General features: G+C 42.4%; 1 protein-coding gene across 1 annotated transcript in view; it reads left to right on the top strand.

Annotated features, from left to right (window-relative positions):
- Positions 1-8,549: 8,549 nt before the first annotated feature.
- LOC118857941 (mucin-2-like) overlaps positions 8,550-12,813 on the top strand; it is a 36,021-nt gene continuing 31,757 nt past the window's right edge. Inside the window, exon 1 of the mRNA XM_036768401.1 lies at positions 8,550-8,715. Coding sequence (XP_036624296.1) covers positions 8,550-8,715 — 166 coding nt within the window. The remainder of the gene's footprint in view (positions 8,716-12,813) is intronic.

Below are 12,813 nucleotides of genomic sequence, written 5' to 3'. Positions count from 1 at the left end.
TGTGTCCTTGCTGCATATCTCTGCTGTGTTAGGGAGAGTAAACCCCCTTTTGTTAACTGCTTAATAACTTGTAATTTGTTGAACTTATTTTGTCCCAACAGTGGACCTAAACTAAGAGAATGCTGGCTTTTAGGCCCTCTTTAACAAGGGCTAGGAAGAATGATGAGAAAGACTAGATGAGGGTTAGTTCTGGATGGGGAAAGTTAGCCCTCACAGCCGTGATGTCCTCTGTAAAGATCTTAGTAGATCTGAATACAAAGTAAACTCAGCAATTCTGTTTTCTAAATTGTCCTACTAGTTAACTGGACAAGTCCTTTTTATAAAACCTTATCTCTGTCTTCAGTAAATTCAGGAATATAGGCTTTTGCCCACATCTAGGCCAAAAGGTCTGGAGTAATCAATGTTCCATTGACCTAGACCATGCTAGGACTAGTGGCATCTCCTTCCCCCAATGGCTCTAAAGTATGCACAACCTTCTGGAGGCTGATCTGGGGTTTACTTTCTGGCGTTAACCCTGTTAATACTGAGGGTGAGGGAAATGGCTTTCTTTACAGTGCCATTTTTGTCTCATGTCATAGGCTCCCGACCCCTCTTGTAGGGAATAAGGTTTATCTTTGCAGGATCTGCCCCCTAGCCAGGATTTTGCCCTACAATCCAACTGGTATAGTTGTATACAGTCACATGCAAGTGTATATAAGCAGTGTGTATGTGTGAGTATATGTGTTTATGTATGACCATCTGGGTGTATTACTATGACTACGTTATGTTGTGGGGATATGTAGGTAGGGTAAAGGGCCCGGGTATAAAGGTGGCATTGCCTGGAATATCTGCTCCTGTAGAGTCAATCAGTTCTATGAAGACCTACAACATCTTCTGGAAATAACACCAAAAGAGACGTCACATTCATCATAGAGAACTGGAATGCTAAAGTAGGAAATGAAAAGCTAATTGGAATAGCAGGCAAGTTTGGCCTCAGAGCAGAAAAGGAAGCAGGGCAGAGACTAATAGACCTTTGTCAAGATAAGTCACCGGTCGTAACAATCACTCCTTCTCAACACTCCAAAAGGCGACTCCACACACAGAAGTCACCACATCGTCCATATAGAAATCATTGATTATATACATTATATATATATATATATATATATATTACAGCCAAAAGCAGAGAAGCTCCACACCACCAGTTAAAACAAAACCTGGGGGCAGACTATGGCTCAGATCATGAGCTTCTTACTGCAAAATTCAGACTTAAAGGGAAGAAGGTAGACCATAGAGGTATGACCAGAATAACATCCCTCATGAATATGAAGTGGAGGTGATGAATACAGTTAAGGGATTAGATGTGGTAGATAGAGTGCCCGAAGAACTATGGGCACAGGTTTGAAATATTGTGCAGGAAGCAGCAACAAAAGACATCGCAAAGAAAAAGGAGAGCAGGAAAGCAAATGGCTGTCTGGCAAGGCTTTACAAACAACTGAGGAGAGAAGGAAAGGGGAAGGAGAAAAGGAAAGACACAACCAACCAAATGCAGAATTCTAAAGAATAGCAAGGAGAGATTGTCTTAAATAAGCAACTGCAAAGAAATAGAAGAAAACAATAGAATGGGAAAGACAAAAGATTTACTCAAGAAAATTAGAGCTATCAAGGAAAAGTTTATGCAAAAATGGTCACGATAAAAGACAAAAATGGTAGTGATTTAGCAGAAGCAGAAGTGGCAAAAATGCACAAAAGAACTATACAAGAAAGTTCTTAACATCATGCGGACAATCATGATGGTGTGGTTAGTGACCTACAGCCAGATATCCTGGAGAATGAAGTCAAGTGGGCCTTAGGAAGCATTGCTAACAATAAGGTCAGTGGAGGTGACAGAATTCCAGCCGAGCTACTTAAAACCATAAAAGATGATGTTGTTAAATTGCTGCACTCAATATGCCAGCAAATTTGGAAAACACCACAGTGGCCACTGGATTGGAAAAGGTCAGTTTATGCCCCTATCCTAAAGAAGGTCTATGCCAAGGAATGTTCAAATTACTGAATTATTGTGCTCATTTCACATGCCAGCAGGGTTATGCTTAAGATTCTGCAGGCTAGGCTTCAGCAAAATGTGAACTGAGAATTACCAGAAGAGCTGGTTGGTTTTCAAAGGGGCAGGGAACTGGAGACCAAATTGCCAATAGTCACTGGATCATGATAGATGACAGACACCTTCCAGTCTAGAAGTCAAACAATACCAATACAATCAAATTCCCCATGAGGTAGGATCTGCAGTAAGAAGAGGGATGAGGAAACACAGTTACTTCCCTCTCTCCTTATAAACCCTGTTCCCACTCCTCCTACCACCACAATTCAACCTCAGGGTGTTAAAGATGAGGAAGAGCCTCATATGGAGACACAGCCAGGTTCACACAAGATTTAGCAGCTTCCACGTTAGAGGAGTACACTTGGAATATGATAGTCCAATTAGGATTACAACCAAGAATAACCTTCCCAGCAAAGCTCTATGATCCTTCAGGGGTAGAGGTAGGGAAGAGAGAAAGAAATGGATGTTTAATGAAATAGACGACTTCCAAGCATTCCTGATGAAAAGGCCAGAGTGCAATAGAAAATCTGACATTCAAAAAGAAGACTCAAGAGAAGCATAAAAAGGTTAACATGAAAGAGTAATCATAAAGGACTCAATAAAGTTAAACTATTTACATTCCTATATTCTCATGGAGGGAATATATTCCATATACATATATATATATGTATATGTATATGTGTGTGTGCGTGTGTCTGTGTGTCTGTGTGCGTATTCCCATAAAGATCATACATGTAAACTCCTAAGAACTTTATCATTATTAAGGCATTGGAAGGAGTCTACATGGCCAGAGGGCATTGATGTGAGTCAGTTATGTGGGTTGTAAAAAAAAGTAGGGATGAGAAAGAAGGATGCATTGGGAGAAAGGGAAAGGGAGAGTTAGAATGGGGAATTGTTTTTATATAAAAGAAGCATGAAAAGAAGAGCTTTTATAGTGGAGGGGGAAATGGTGGTGGTAGAGTGTGGCAGGCAATGCTTGAACCTCATTCTGATTGGAATTGGTTCAAAGAAGGAAGAAAGTATATATGTATTTGCATAGTATGTGTTTTATATATATAGTATGTGTTATATATAGTAGTTATTATATATATAGTATGTGATATATACATATATATATGTATATATATATATAGTATATGTTATACACACACACAAACACACATACACTCAGCTGGTAGCAGAAATCTATCTACCCAATGAGGAAATGGGAGGGGAAGGGGATAAGAGATACTGGGGAGGGAGATGATAAAAAGGGGAATGGGTTAAGGGACGCAGGGGTCAGATGCAAAACAAACTTGTGAGGAGGGAGAGGATAGAGAAAGAAAGAAAGAAGGATAAACAGAAGAAAATAGGATGGATCATAGTAGATAACTATATATATATATGTAATAATCATAGCTGTGAATGTGAATGGGATGTGCTCACTCATAAAACAGAAGCAGATAGCAGAATGGATCAGAAACTAGAATCCAACAATATATTGTATACAAGAGACACACTTGAAACATACACAGGGTTAAAATAAAGAGCCAGCTTCAGCTGAAGTGAAGAGGGCAGGGGTGCCAATCATGATCTCAGATAAAGCAAAAGCAAAATTAGACCTAAATGAAAGAGAAAATCAGGAAAACTGCATTTTGCTAAAAGGATTGTCTATGGACAGTCAAATAATATGAAAAAGTTTTTACAGTGAGTTTCTGTGATAAAGGTCTCATTCCTCAAATATAGGGAACTGAGTCAAATTTATAAACATAAGAGGCATTCCCCAATTGATAAATGGTCACAAGATACAAACAGGCAGTTTTCAGAAAAAATCAAAGCTAGCTCTAATCATATGAAAAAAATGCTCTAAATCATTATTGATTAGAGAAAGTTAAAATAACTCTGAGGTACCACCTCATGCCTGTGAGAAATGACAAATGCTGGAGGGGATGAGGGAAAACAGGTACATTAATGAACTGTTGGTGGAGTAGTGAACTGGTCCAACCATCTTGGAATACAATCTGGAACTGTATCCAAAGGACTATGAAGCTGTATGTATGCTTTGATTTAGTAATAACACAACTAGGTCTGTATGCCAGAGATCAAAGAAAAAGGAAAACATATGTCCAGAATTCCTTATAGCAGCTCTTTTTGTGGTGGCAAAGAATTGAAAATTGAGGGGATGCCCATCAACTGGTGTGTGGGTAAGCAAAATGGCCTTTGTTTTCTTTTAGTGACTCGGTGTATTTCATTGAGCCTTGCTAGGTGGTGGGCCCCAGGCCCAGAGCCCTATTAGGTGTGGAACCTATGTGGGTTCGGATTGGTGACTGGGGTGGTCCCAGGATGGGGCTGGCTAGGGGGAGGTGTTGACTCCAGAGCCATGCCCTTTTGGATGCTGACCTAATCTATGTGGATGTGAGCTTCCCACGGTCATGGAGGGAGGGCCAACTCAAGAACCAATCACCACAGCCTGGGCTCTGGTCATTCAGATGACGCTTGATGATGTCAAAAGCTCTATAAGAGGAGAGAAGACAGCTTGAATATCCCTTTTCTGTTGGAGCTCTTTGCAGCAGCTGTGGTGGTGCATGACTCTGGGCCAGCCCTTGTTCTGAGCTCCCAGGCTGAACCTAGATGTTGGTAACTTGTAATAGGAGGGCAGAGTTTATAATTTCAAAGAGGATCATATATATGTCTGAAAGGTTCGGAACCGCCAGATATAAGTAATTCTCAAAGTAGGAGGCAGAAGAATCAAAGCACATATTTAGCCTCCACTGTAACCAACCCACAAACCAGCATCCCCATTTTGATATTTTGATCAAGTTTCCAGGCCCAATAAGTCCTCCTCACAAGAGTAACCAGGAGGCCACAGAGAAGCATGATGGTATAAAGCAAAATCATATACATGCTTCCCCTCTATGGTAAAAAGACTACCCACTGGCCTCAAGTCCTTGTTCAGCACTCCTCAATCCTCTCGTAGGTCAGCTCTGCTACCAGCAGGTCCTGCTTCAGCTTCAGCTGTGGCTGTAGCTGTAGCAGCTTCTGGCTCCAACGGAAACTTTTTTTAACCATCCGGCTTCTGCGAGAGTGTAAGGTACGCCGGGGAAAGCACAGGTTCTTTCGATCTCCTTAAGCAAGGGAAGCAAGGTGAAGGAGCCAACAAGCTTACTCCAATCCAACATACAAACAGCATTCAGTTCAGGGGAAAAAGCCAAACTAGTCAAGGGCACTTGTTGACTAAGGGCTAAGGAGCCCATTTTTGGTTACCAACACATAACTATGAATTGTATTGGGTCTGTCTGTTGATATTTGTAATTTGTTTGTATTTTATTCTGAAGTTCAGGGTGCTGGCTTTTTCCCCTGAACTAAATGAATGTTCTGAAGTTCAGGGTGCTGGTCTCTTCCCCTGAAGTAAGTGAATGAATCTGTATTTGGTCTGTCTGTTGATGCTTGTAATTTGTTTGTATTTGTTCTGAAGTTTAGGGTGCTGCTTTTTCCCCTGAACTAACTGAATGCTGTCTGTATGCTGGATTAAAGTAAACCTGTCAACCCCTTCACCTTGCTTTCCTTGGTTAAGCAGATCAAAAGAAGCTGTGTTCTCCCAGTGTGCCGGCAGCTTTCTGGGTGCTGGCTGTGGGTGGATCTTACACCCCCACAGAAGCTGCTAGCCAGATTGTGGAAACAACTGGAGAATGGTTGAACAAGTTGTGGTATATGATTATGCTAGAGTACTGCTGTGCTGTAAGAAAGGACAAGGAAGGTGGTTTTAGAAAAAAAAAGAAGAGGGCAAGATCTGTGCAAAGTGAAGTGAGAAGAACTGGGAGATCGTTGTATATAGTAACAGCAAAGTTGTAATGGTGATCAACTGTAAAAGACTTAGCTACTTTGATCAATACAATGATCCAAGACAAAGTGATCAATTGTAAAATGTTACACCCAAACTGAAGCCCACCATCAATCCCCTTCATATTTTTGTCTCTGTCCTTGTCCTACACCCTGAAATGGCTTGAAACAGCTTAAGGCATAGTCCTGGGTAGATTGCCTAAGTCTAGTCCCCTGAACCCCCCTTTCTCCTGATTCAGCATTCTGTATATTCTCTCTACATCAGCATTATGTGCAAGGATCAGTTGCTAGGGAAGGGTATAAGTTTATTTCAAGGAGAAACCCCCCCCCAGTTACCAAATAGCCCCACACCCTGGGTTATAGTGCAGCTATTCTACTGACCAAGCTAGGTCCCTCCACTCAGACCATAGCTGATCAAGTAGGGGTTACTTTCTGGAAAATTCCACCCTGAACCCTCCACCCAGTTATAGGAAACCAATCACGACCTAGGGCCACCCATTCTAGGAAGCTGACCACCGTGTGTCACAGGATGGTCACATCCCTGAATCTCAGTGCCATATTTCCAAATTAGCTCTGAGCTGATGAATCCAACCAATGGCTGATCTTTGCTTCTGTATGTCATTGCTTCTGCTAGCGACCCTCCCTAATTGTATAATTGTGGTTGTTGCCTTTATAAGCATTGCAGTCCCTCAGTTTGGGACTGCCTGATTTGAGTGTATACTCCAGGTAGTTGCACACTTGGCCAATAAATCCACACTTAAATTTACCTTGAACCCAGGTCTCATCTCGCTGTTATTTTCTACACAACGTTTTGGAGGTCCCACCGAGATAGGGGTCCTAGCCACGCCCCCTTCGAGACCTGGGCTTGACTAGGCTCTCGGCCTCGACCAGTAGGCATCTTGGATCGTTCCTCTCACCAGAGGGGCCACCCCTGGATTTCCAGGCCTCTGGGGTCCCGAGCAGGCCAGAGCCTGCCAGCCTGACACTGACTTGCCTTCATTCAGCCACTGTGGATCTAAAAAATCCTCTGGAGGTGCTTCTGTCTGTCTGTAGGTGTTTGTGTCTGTCTGTAAGTAAGTGTTTGTGTCTGTCTGTAGGTAAGTGTTTGTGTCTGTTTGTGAGTGTTTGTGTTTTGTGTCCATCTGTTAGTGTTTGTAAAAGCGCTGACCCTTTGGCAGTGCTCCGATTTACCATCAGGTGCAACTCCTCCGGGCCATTAGGGGGTAAATCCAGTGCCTAAGTCTGTAAGTATCAATTTTTCTAATCTGAGTTTTGTTCAAGTTGGGGGCGAGGCTTGACACAGGCTTCCAAATTTAACCATCAGGTAGGGTAAGTGCAAGGGTAAGTCCAACACCCTTTCCAGGATCAGTGGCACGGTACATTGAACTTAACATTTCAGGGGGCCTTCGAGTGGCTCGGTATCCCAGCTAAGGGTGCATAGTACGTTGGTTTTTCCAGGATCGGTAGTCAACATCACAGTTCAGGAAGGACTTGACCCACCTGTTTCTTGGTCTGCATACTGCCCCACCGCCACCGGGGGACCCCAGGGCGCTGGGCTTCCTTTCCAGTTTTTGTTTCCTGGGGATGAGATCATTAGGGTGACCAGTAAGAGCGCTAGGGTAACCCAATTTGACATCTAGGATCGGTGGCATAGCCAGGAGGCCTGCAAGTGGCTTGGTATCCTAGGTAAGTGGGGCCCGGGTCACTTAAGGTGCCCTAATTTAATAATAGGGCCCGGGTGAGTCTCGAGACCCCCTTGAGCACTTTACTCCCTTTTGTTGGGTCTTCGTGTCCCAGGATTTTCTTCTGTGCCTTACTTACTCACAAGTGTCTCTGTGTTTTATATCTGTGTTGGCAGAGTGTGCCTCTGTATTTCCAACAGCTTTTGCTGTCGAAGTAGAACTTCCTCTTTTTCCACCCTTTCCTCCACTGCATGGAGGAGGGGGAGTGGAAGAAAGAGAAAGGCAGAAAATTTACTATCTTAACAAATAGCACAACATTTAGAGGATCTCTTTTTGCCCTGTTCAAGCAAAAAATTTTATTATTCCAACAAATAGTAAGGGTGCATGGAAAGGGAAATGATTTCTGACCTGTTCAAGGTCTTTGTGTCCCTTCTTCTTCTGTGCCTCAGGTCTCAGGTCTCTATAATTTTATAAGGTATTGCCTCCTTCCACACAGTTTCATTCTGTTCTGATGCGTTCATTGAGCTTTAAAATTTATTATTTAGACAAACAGAGCAGAAGAACCTTTTTGTCTTTAGTCTAGTTTCCTGTCTGAGTGTTATTCGTTGAGTGTTATTTGTAATAAGTTTGTTTCAGTTTTCATTTGTGCCTCCCGCGGTTTGAGTGGTCCTTCAGTAGTAAGGAATGTCCACCTGCCGTGATTATGGTGAGCGGAGCAACTGGGTCATGGTCACCAGTGGTAGTGAGGCGCTTGCCGGCGTCCCTGACGTTGCCACTTCCTGCGCCTGGGACCCCGAGCCACCTACATCGCCCTCCCCTTCCTCACCTGATCCTGAAGCAAAGAACGGACCACCTCCATAGCCCTCCTCGTTCAGTCCTGCAGTGGAGGAAGGTAGGATCCCCCACCCCAATTCTTCTGAAGGGGTTCCTTTTCTGGTATATGTTCCTTTTTCTACTTCTGCATTGTAATGAAGTGGGCCACGTCCAGCGAAAGTGGCCTCCTCCCTGCCTTCGGGCAGTGGCTAAAAACTGTAGAATTGCAATACGTGAAGGCTGCTGAACTCTGCAGCTTCCCAGCACCCCCAAGTCCACAACCAGGCTCTGCAGTTATGAGGAGAGAAGCCTCTACAATCGGTATGTCATCTGAAATTTTCTCTCTGTGCTATTATAGTACTCCTAAAATTGTGGGAAATTCTCCTATATCGTAAAATATTAGCCCAAGCAATCTTTAATCTGAATCTTGTTGAAAATATACAATGAAAGCAATTACGTAAAATTAGTTAAGTTACTTTCTTAGCCTGGTTAAGATCATGGCTAAAACGATTCGGCCACTACTTCTAAACTTCTCATAGACTGTGAAATTTGACAAGCAATTTTAATCTGATTCTGATGTGTGTGAATTGGGTTGCTTCAAATTCTCAATTGCATAATTATATTCTGGGCATGGTGTACATTTCTAAATTGTTTAATTTGAAAAACAGATAAATCGGCAATATTGAAGTAAAGAAACAATGAGATTTTTATTTGCTCCCCAGTTGGGTTAGGACATTTCTAAATTCTCTTATATTGTGCACAAATTTTGTTACTGTGATAAGGTTTACCTAATGATCCTCTGCATTACAGCACCTAAGAAACCTTGAAATATCTAGGACTCTTTGTGTGGTATTTGAGAATGATTTTTCCACCAACTTAGATACTTTGCTTAAAAAGGAAGATGTCTATCATTCTGAGATCCTTTAAATAATTTTCTTCGCAAAAATTTTAATCCTTAACTTCAGGGTATATTTTAAAATTGTTCAAAAGGGACACACTTTTAGAAAGTATGTCAGTGATTTTAAAAGGCCTTTTCTAAACTAATGTATTGAGTTTGACCTGCGTTCTGGCCTACCACTTTGTTTAAGCTGAAAGAATCCAACTTATGAGCTCTTTTGTCTGGTTGAAATGTAAAGGAAAGTTGAATGATAGGTTTGTGAGATTTGGAAAGATAACTAACGGCCTTGATTGGAAATACGAAAGGCATATAACAAAGGTTTAGGGACAAATGGAGATTGCTCCTGGGGGCTCGTCCGTTCTTTTGTCCCAAGAAAGATGTTTTTGTTTAGTGTGTAGAGGATTTATGTGTGTTTGAGAAAGTATTTCATGGTATGACCTCCTGGACCTGGCACCAGCCAAGTTCCAGGCACTAGCTGTAGACCCAACTCCTTAAAGGAAGGACCCTCCAAGGTAGAGACAGCTCTATGCCCTTTTTCAGCAGGAAGCAGTTCGAGCAAGTGAGATCTTCGTCCCTTACCCCAAATGATTTTGGGTCCTATCCAGTTAAGGGGGGGATTAACAATGAGGTATTGGAGTGCCAGGTATTGGAATGCCAGTTCAGTAACAATGGGATATTGGAGTGTGGAGTGCCAGGTATTAGAATGGCAGTTCTAAAAATTTTTCAAAAATTGGTCAATAACTAAATTAAGGCCTACTAAAATTTCTAGTGAATTGTGAATTTTTAAATTTTTCATTCCTGGGATCCTTGCCAATTCTTTTTATTTTGTAAAATTGCAAAACTATCTGTACAGGCAAGGTCATCAGCTCCAAAACAAAAACAAAATGAGTCATGTAAATTTTAGACAATGAACTTTGGTAAAAGATTCTAATGATTGGCTTTTTGATTGAGACAGGTTCAAATTTTCTGACTTGATTGCCAGGGCTTGCTGTTGAAGGTGAAATGCACCTGGGACCATAACTAATTAAGTTTTGAGTTAAATTTGGGGAATATTTGTCTGCATTAAATCAGAACAAACGCCACAGGCTACTCAGAAGGAATATGATACTGTACTTTAACAGGTGGAGGTCTGTATATGGGAATGGGCTGAGGGGACAATCTTAGTCTCAAACTAGGGTGGGATCCTCCTGGCTCAGTTTCCCCTTTCGCTCCTTTAAATTTCCTACCTGACTATTGCTGAGTCTAGCCATGAGGACAGGCAACTAACGGTAACTATATCTTACCCATGTTACAATCTGTCCCTGCTTTTTCCTTTTATAACAAGTTTCTGTGGCCAGAGCAGGTAGTTAATATACAACTAGTATCTCTAAAGGCCATCACAGAAACATTCTGAAATACAACTGGCCATGGTTCAAATTCAGGGTTATAGTTAAGAGATAAGGGTTATATCCCCCATCTAGATAATATCTTTGAGTACAGTCACCAGAGGCTCAGCCTGCACCCAGGTACATGCATAACAAAAGACAGCTCCAGGGAACTCAACCTGGAGAACCTTGGGAGGTAGACTGGCTGCTGGCTATAAAGATCATCTACTCTTTGTAGATACTTTCTCTTTCTTAGGGTGGAAGCCTTCCCCTCCAGGAAGGAGAAGGGCTCTGGCAGGATGATAAGGAGCTTGGTTGAAATACTTCCATCATTAAGTTCCTACAGCATATGCAGCAGCTCCATAAATCAGTCCCAGAGGCCCTACCTGTCCCGAAGCTGATCCACTCCATCACTTCCTGCCTGGGGATTCCGTTTTTGGCTTGGAAACACAGGGCTTCTTACTGTCAGCCTGACCACCCCATCTGCAATGAAAGCCGACTCCAGTCCAGCCTGGCCACACCACAGCCAAGTGAAAGCCGCTCCATCTCCTGAAGGGAAAGCAGAACACCTCGAGGAATTCACTTCAGCTGGGGCAATTACATTTTGATTTAAGCCTATGTATCTGCCCCTTTTGACTTGTCCATGCGTCGCTCCACCCTTCCCATGAACATTATCCTGATTTTAATTGTTTGGTGGGTTCCCCAGAGTTAGACTCTCTGGATGTGTCTGACTCAATGGGTTTGACTCTTTCATGAAAAGAAGTGGGGAATGTTACACCCAAACTGAAGTCCACCATTAATCCCCTTCATATTTTTGTCTCTGTCCTTGTCCTACACCCTTAAATGGCTTGAAACAGCTTAAGGCATAGTCCTGGGTAGATTGCCCAAGGCTAGTCCCCTGAACCCCTCTTTCTTCTGATTCAGCATTCTGTATATTCTCTCTACATCAGCATTATGTGCAAGGATCAGTTGCTAGGGAAGGGTATAAGTTTATTTTAAGGAGAAACTCCCCAGTTACCAAATAGCCCCACACCCTGGGTTATGGTGCAGCTATGCTTCTGACCAAGCTAGGTCTCTCCGTTCAGACCATAGCTGATCAAATAAGGGTTACTTTCTGGGAAATTCCACCTTGAACCCTCCACCCAGCTATAGGAAACCGATCACGACCTAAGAGGGCCACCTATTCTAGGAAGCTGACCACCCTGTGTCACAGGATGGTCCCAGCCCTGTATCTCAATGCCATATTCCCAGATTAGCTCTGAGTTGATGAATCCAACCAATGGCTGATCTTTGCTTCTGTATGTCATTGCTTCTGCTAGCAACCCTCCCTAATTGTGTAATTGTGGTTTTTGCCTTTGTAGTACCTCAGTTTGGGACTGCCTGGTTTGGGTGTATACTCCAGGTAGTCGCACGCTCGGCCAATAAATCCACACTTAAATTTACCTTGAACCCAGGTCTCGTCTTGCTGTTATTTTCTACACAACAGACTTAGCTACTTTGATCGATACAACGATCCAAGACCAAGTGATCAACTGTAAAAGACTTGGCTACTTTGATCAATACAATGATCCAAGACAATTCCAAGACTCATGATGAAAAAATGCTACCCACCTGGAGAGAGAACTGATGACTGAGTACAAATCAAAGCATAATTGTCTCACTTTATTTTTTATTTGCTTATTTTGGAAATGTGGCTAATGTAGAAGTAAGTTTTGCATGATTTCACATATGTAATGGACATCATATTTCTCAGTGAATGGGGAAGAGGTGGGAGAGAGGGAGAGAAACTGGACCTTAAAATTATTAAAGAATGTAGTAATAACAATAATAATAATGATAATAAAGAAGCTTAGGTAAGATGTGCCTCCTGTCCTTAGGGAATTTAAAAGACAGTTAAGGTCTCAGACACACTAATAGACAACAGCACAAAATAATGCCTGGGTGAGCATGGAGGAGATGCAAACCAAGTGTTATACAAGGTCAGGGGTGGACGTTAGGAGAGTAACTATTGACTTGAAGGATTGGGAAAAAGAAAGCAGAGAGAAGTTCAACCCAAGAATCGTTACCTGCCAGGAATTCTTATTTCTGGGTTGGAATGATTTATATGAGCTCGCCTATGACCCTGGCAGGGAGGGGCAAAAGGAATGGATGGATCCA

This window comes from Trichosurus vulpecula, chromosome 7 (genome assembly GCF_011100635.1).
Source record: "Trichosurus vulpecula isolate mTriVul1 chromosome 7, mTriVul1.pri, whole genome shotgun sequence".
NCBI lineage: Eukaryota > Metazoa > Chordata > Mammalia > Diprotodontia > Phalangeridae > Trichosurus > Trichosurus vulpecula.
Note: the sequence above shows the minus strand (reverse complement) of the source record. Positions and strands in the feature narration are given on the sequence as shown.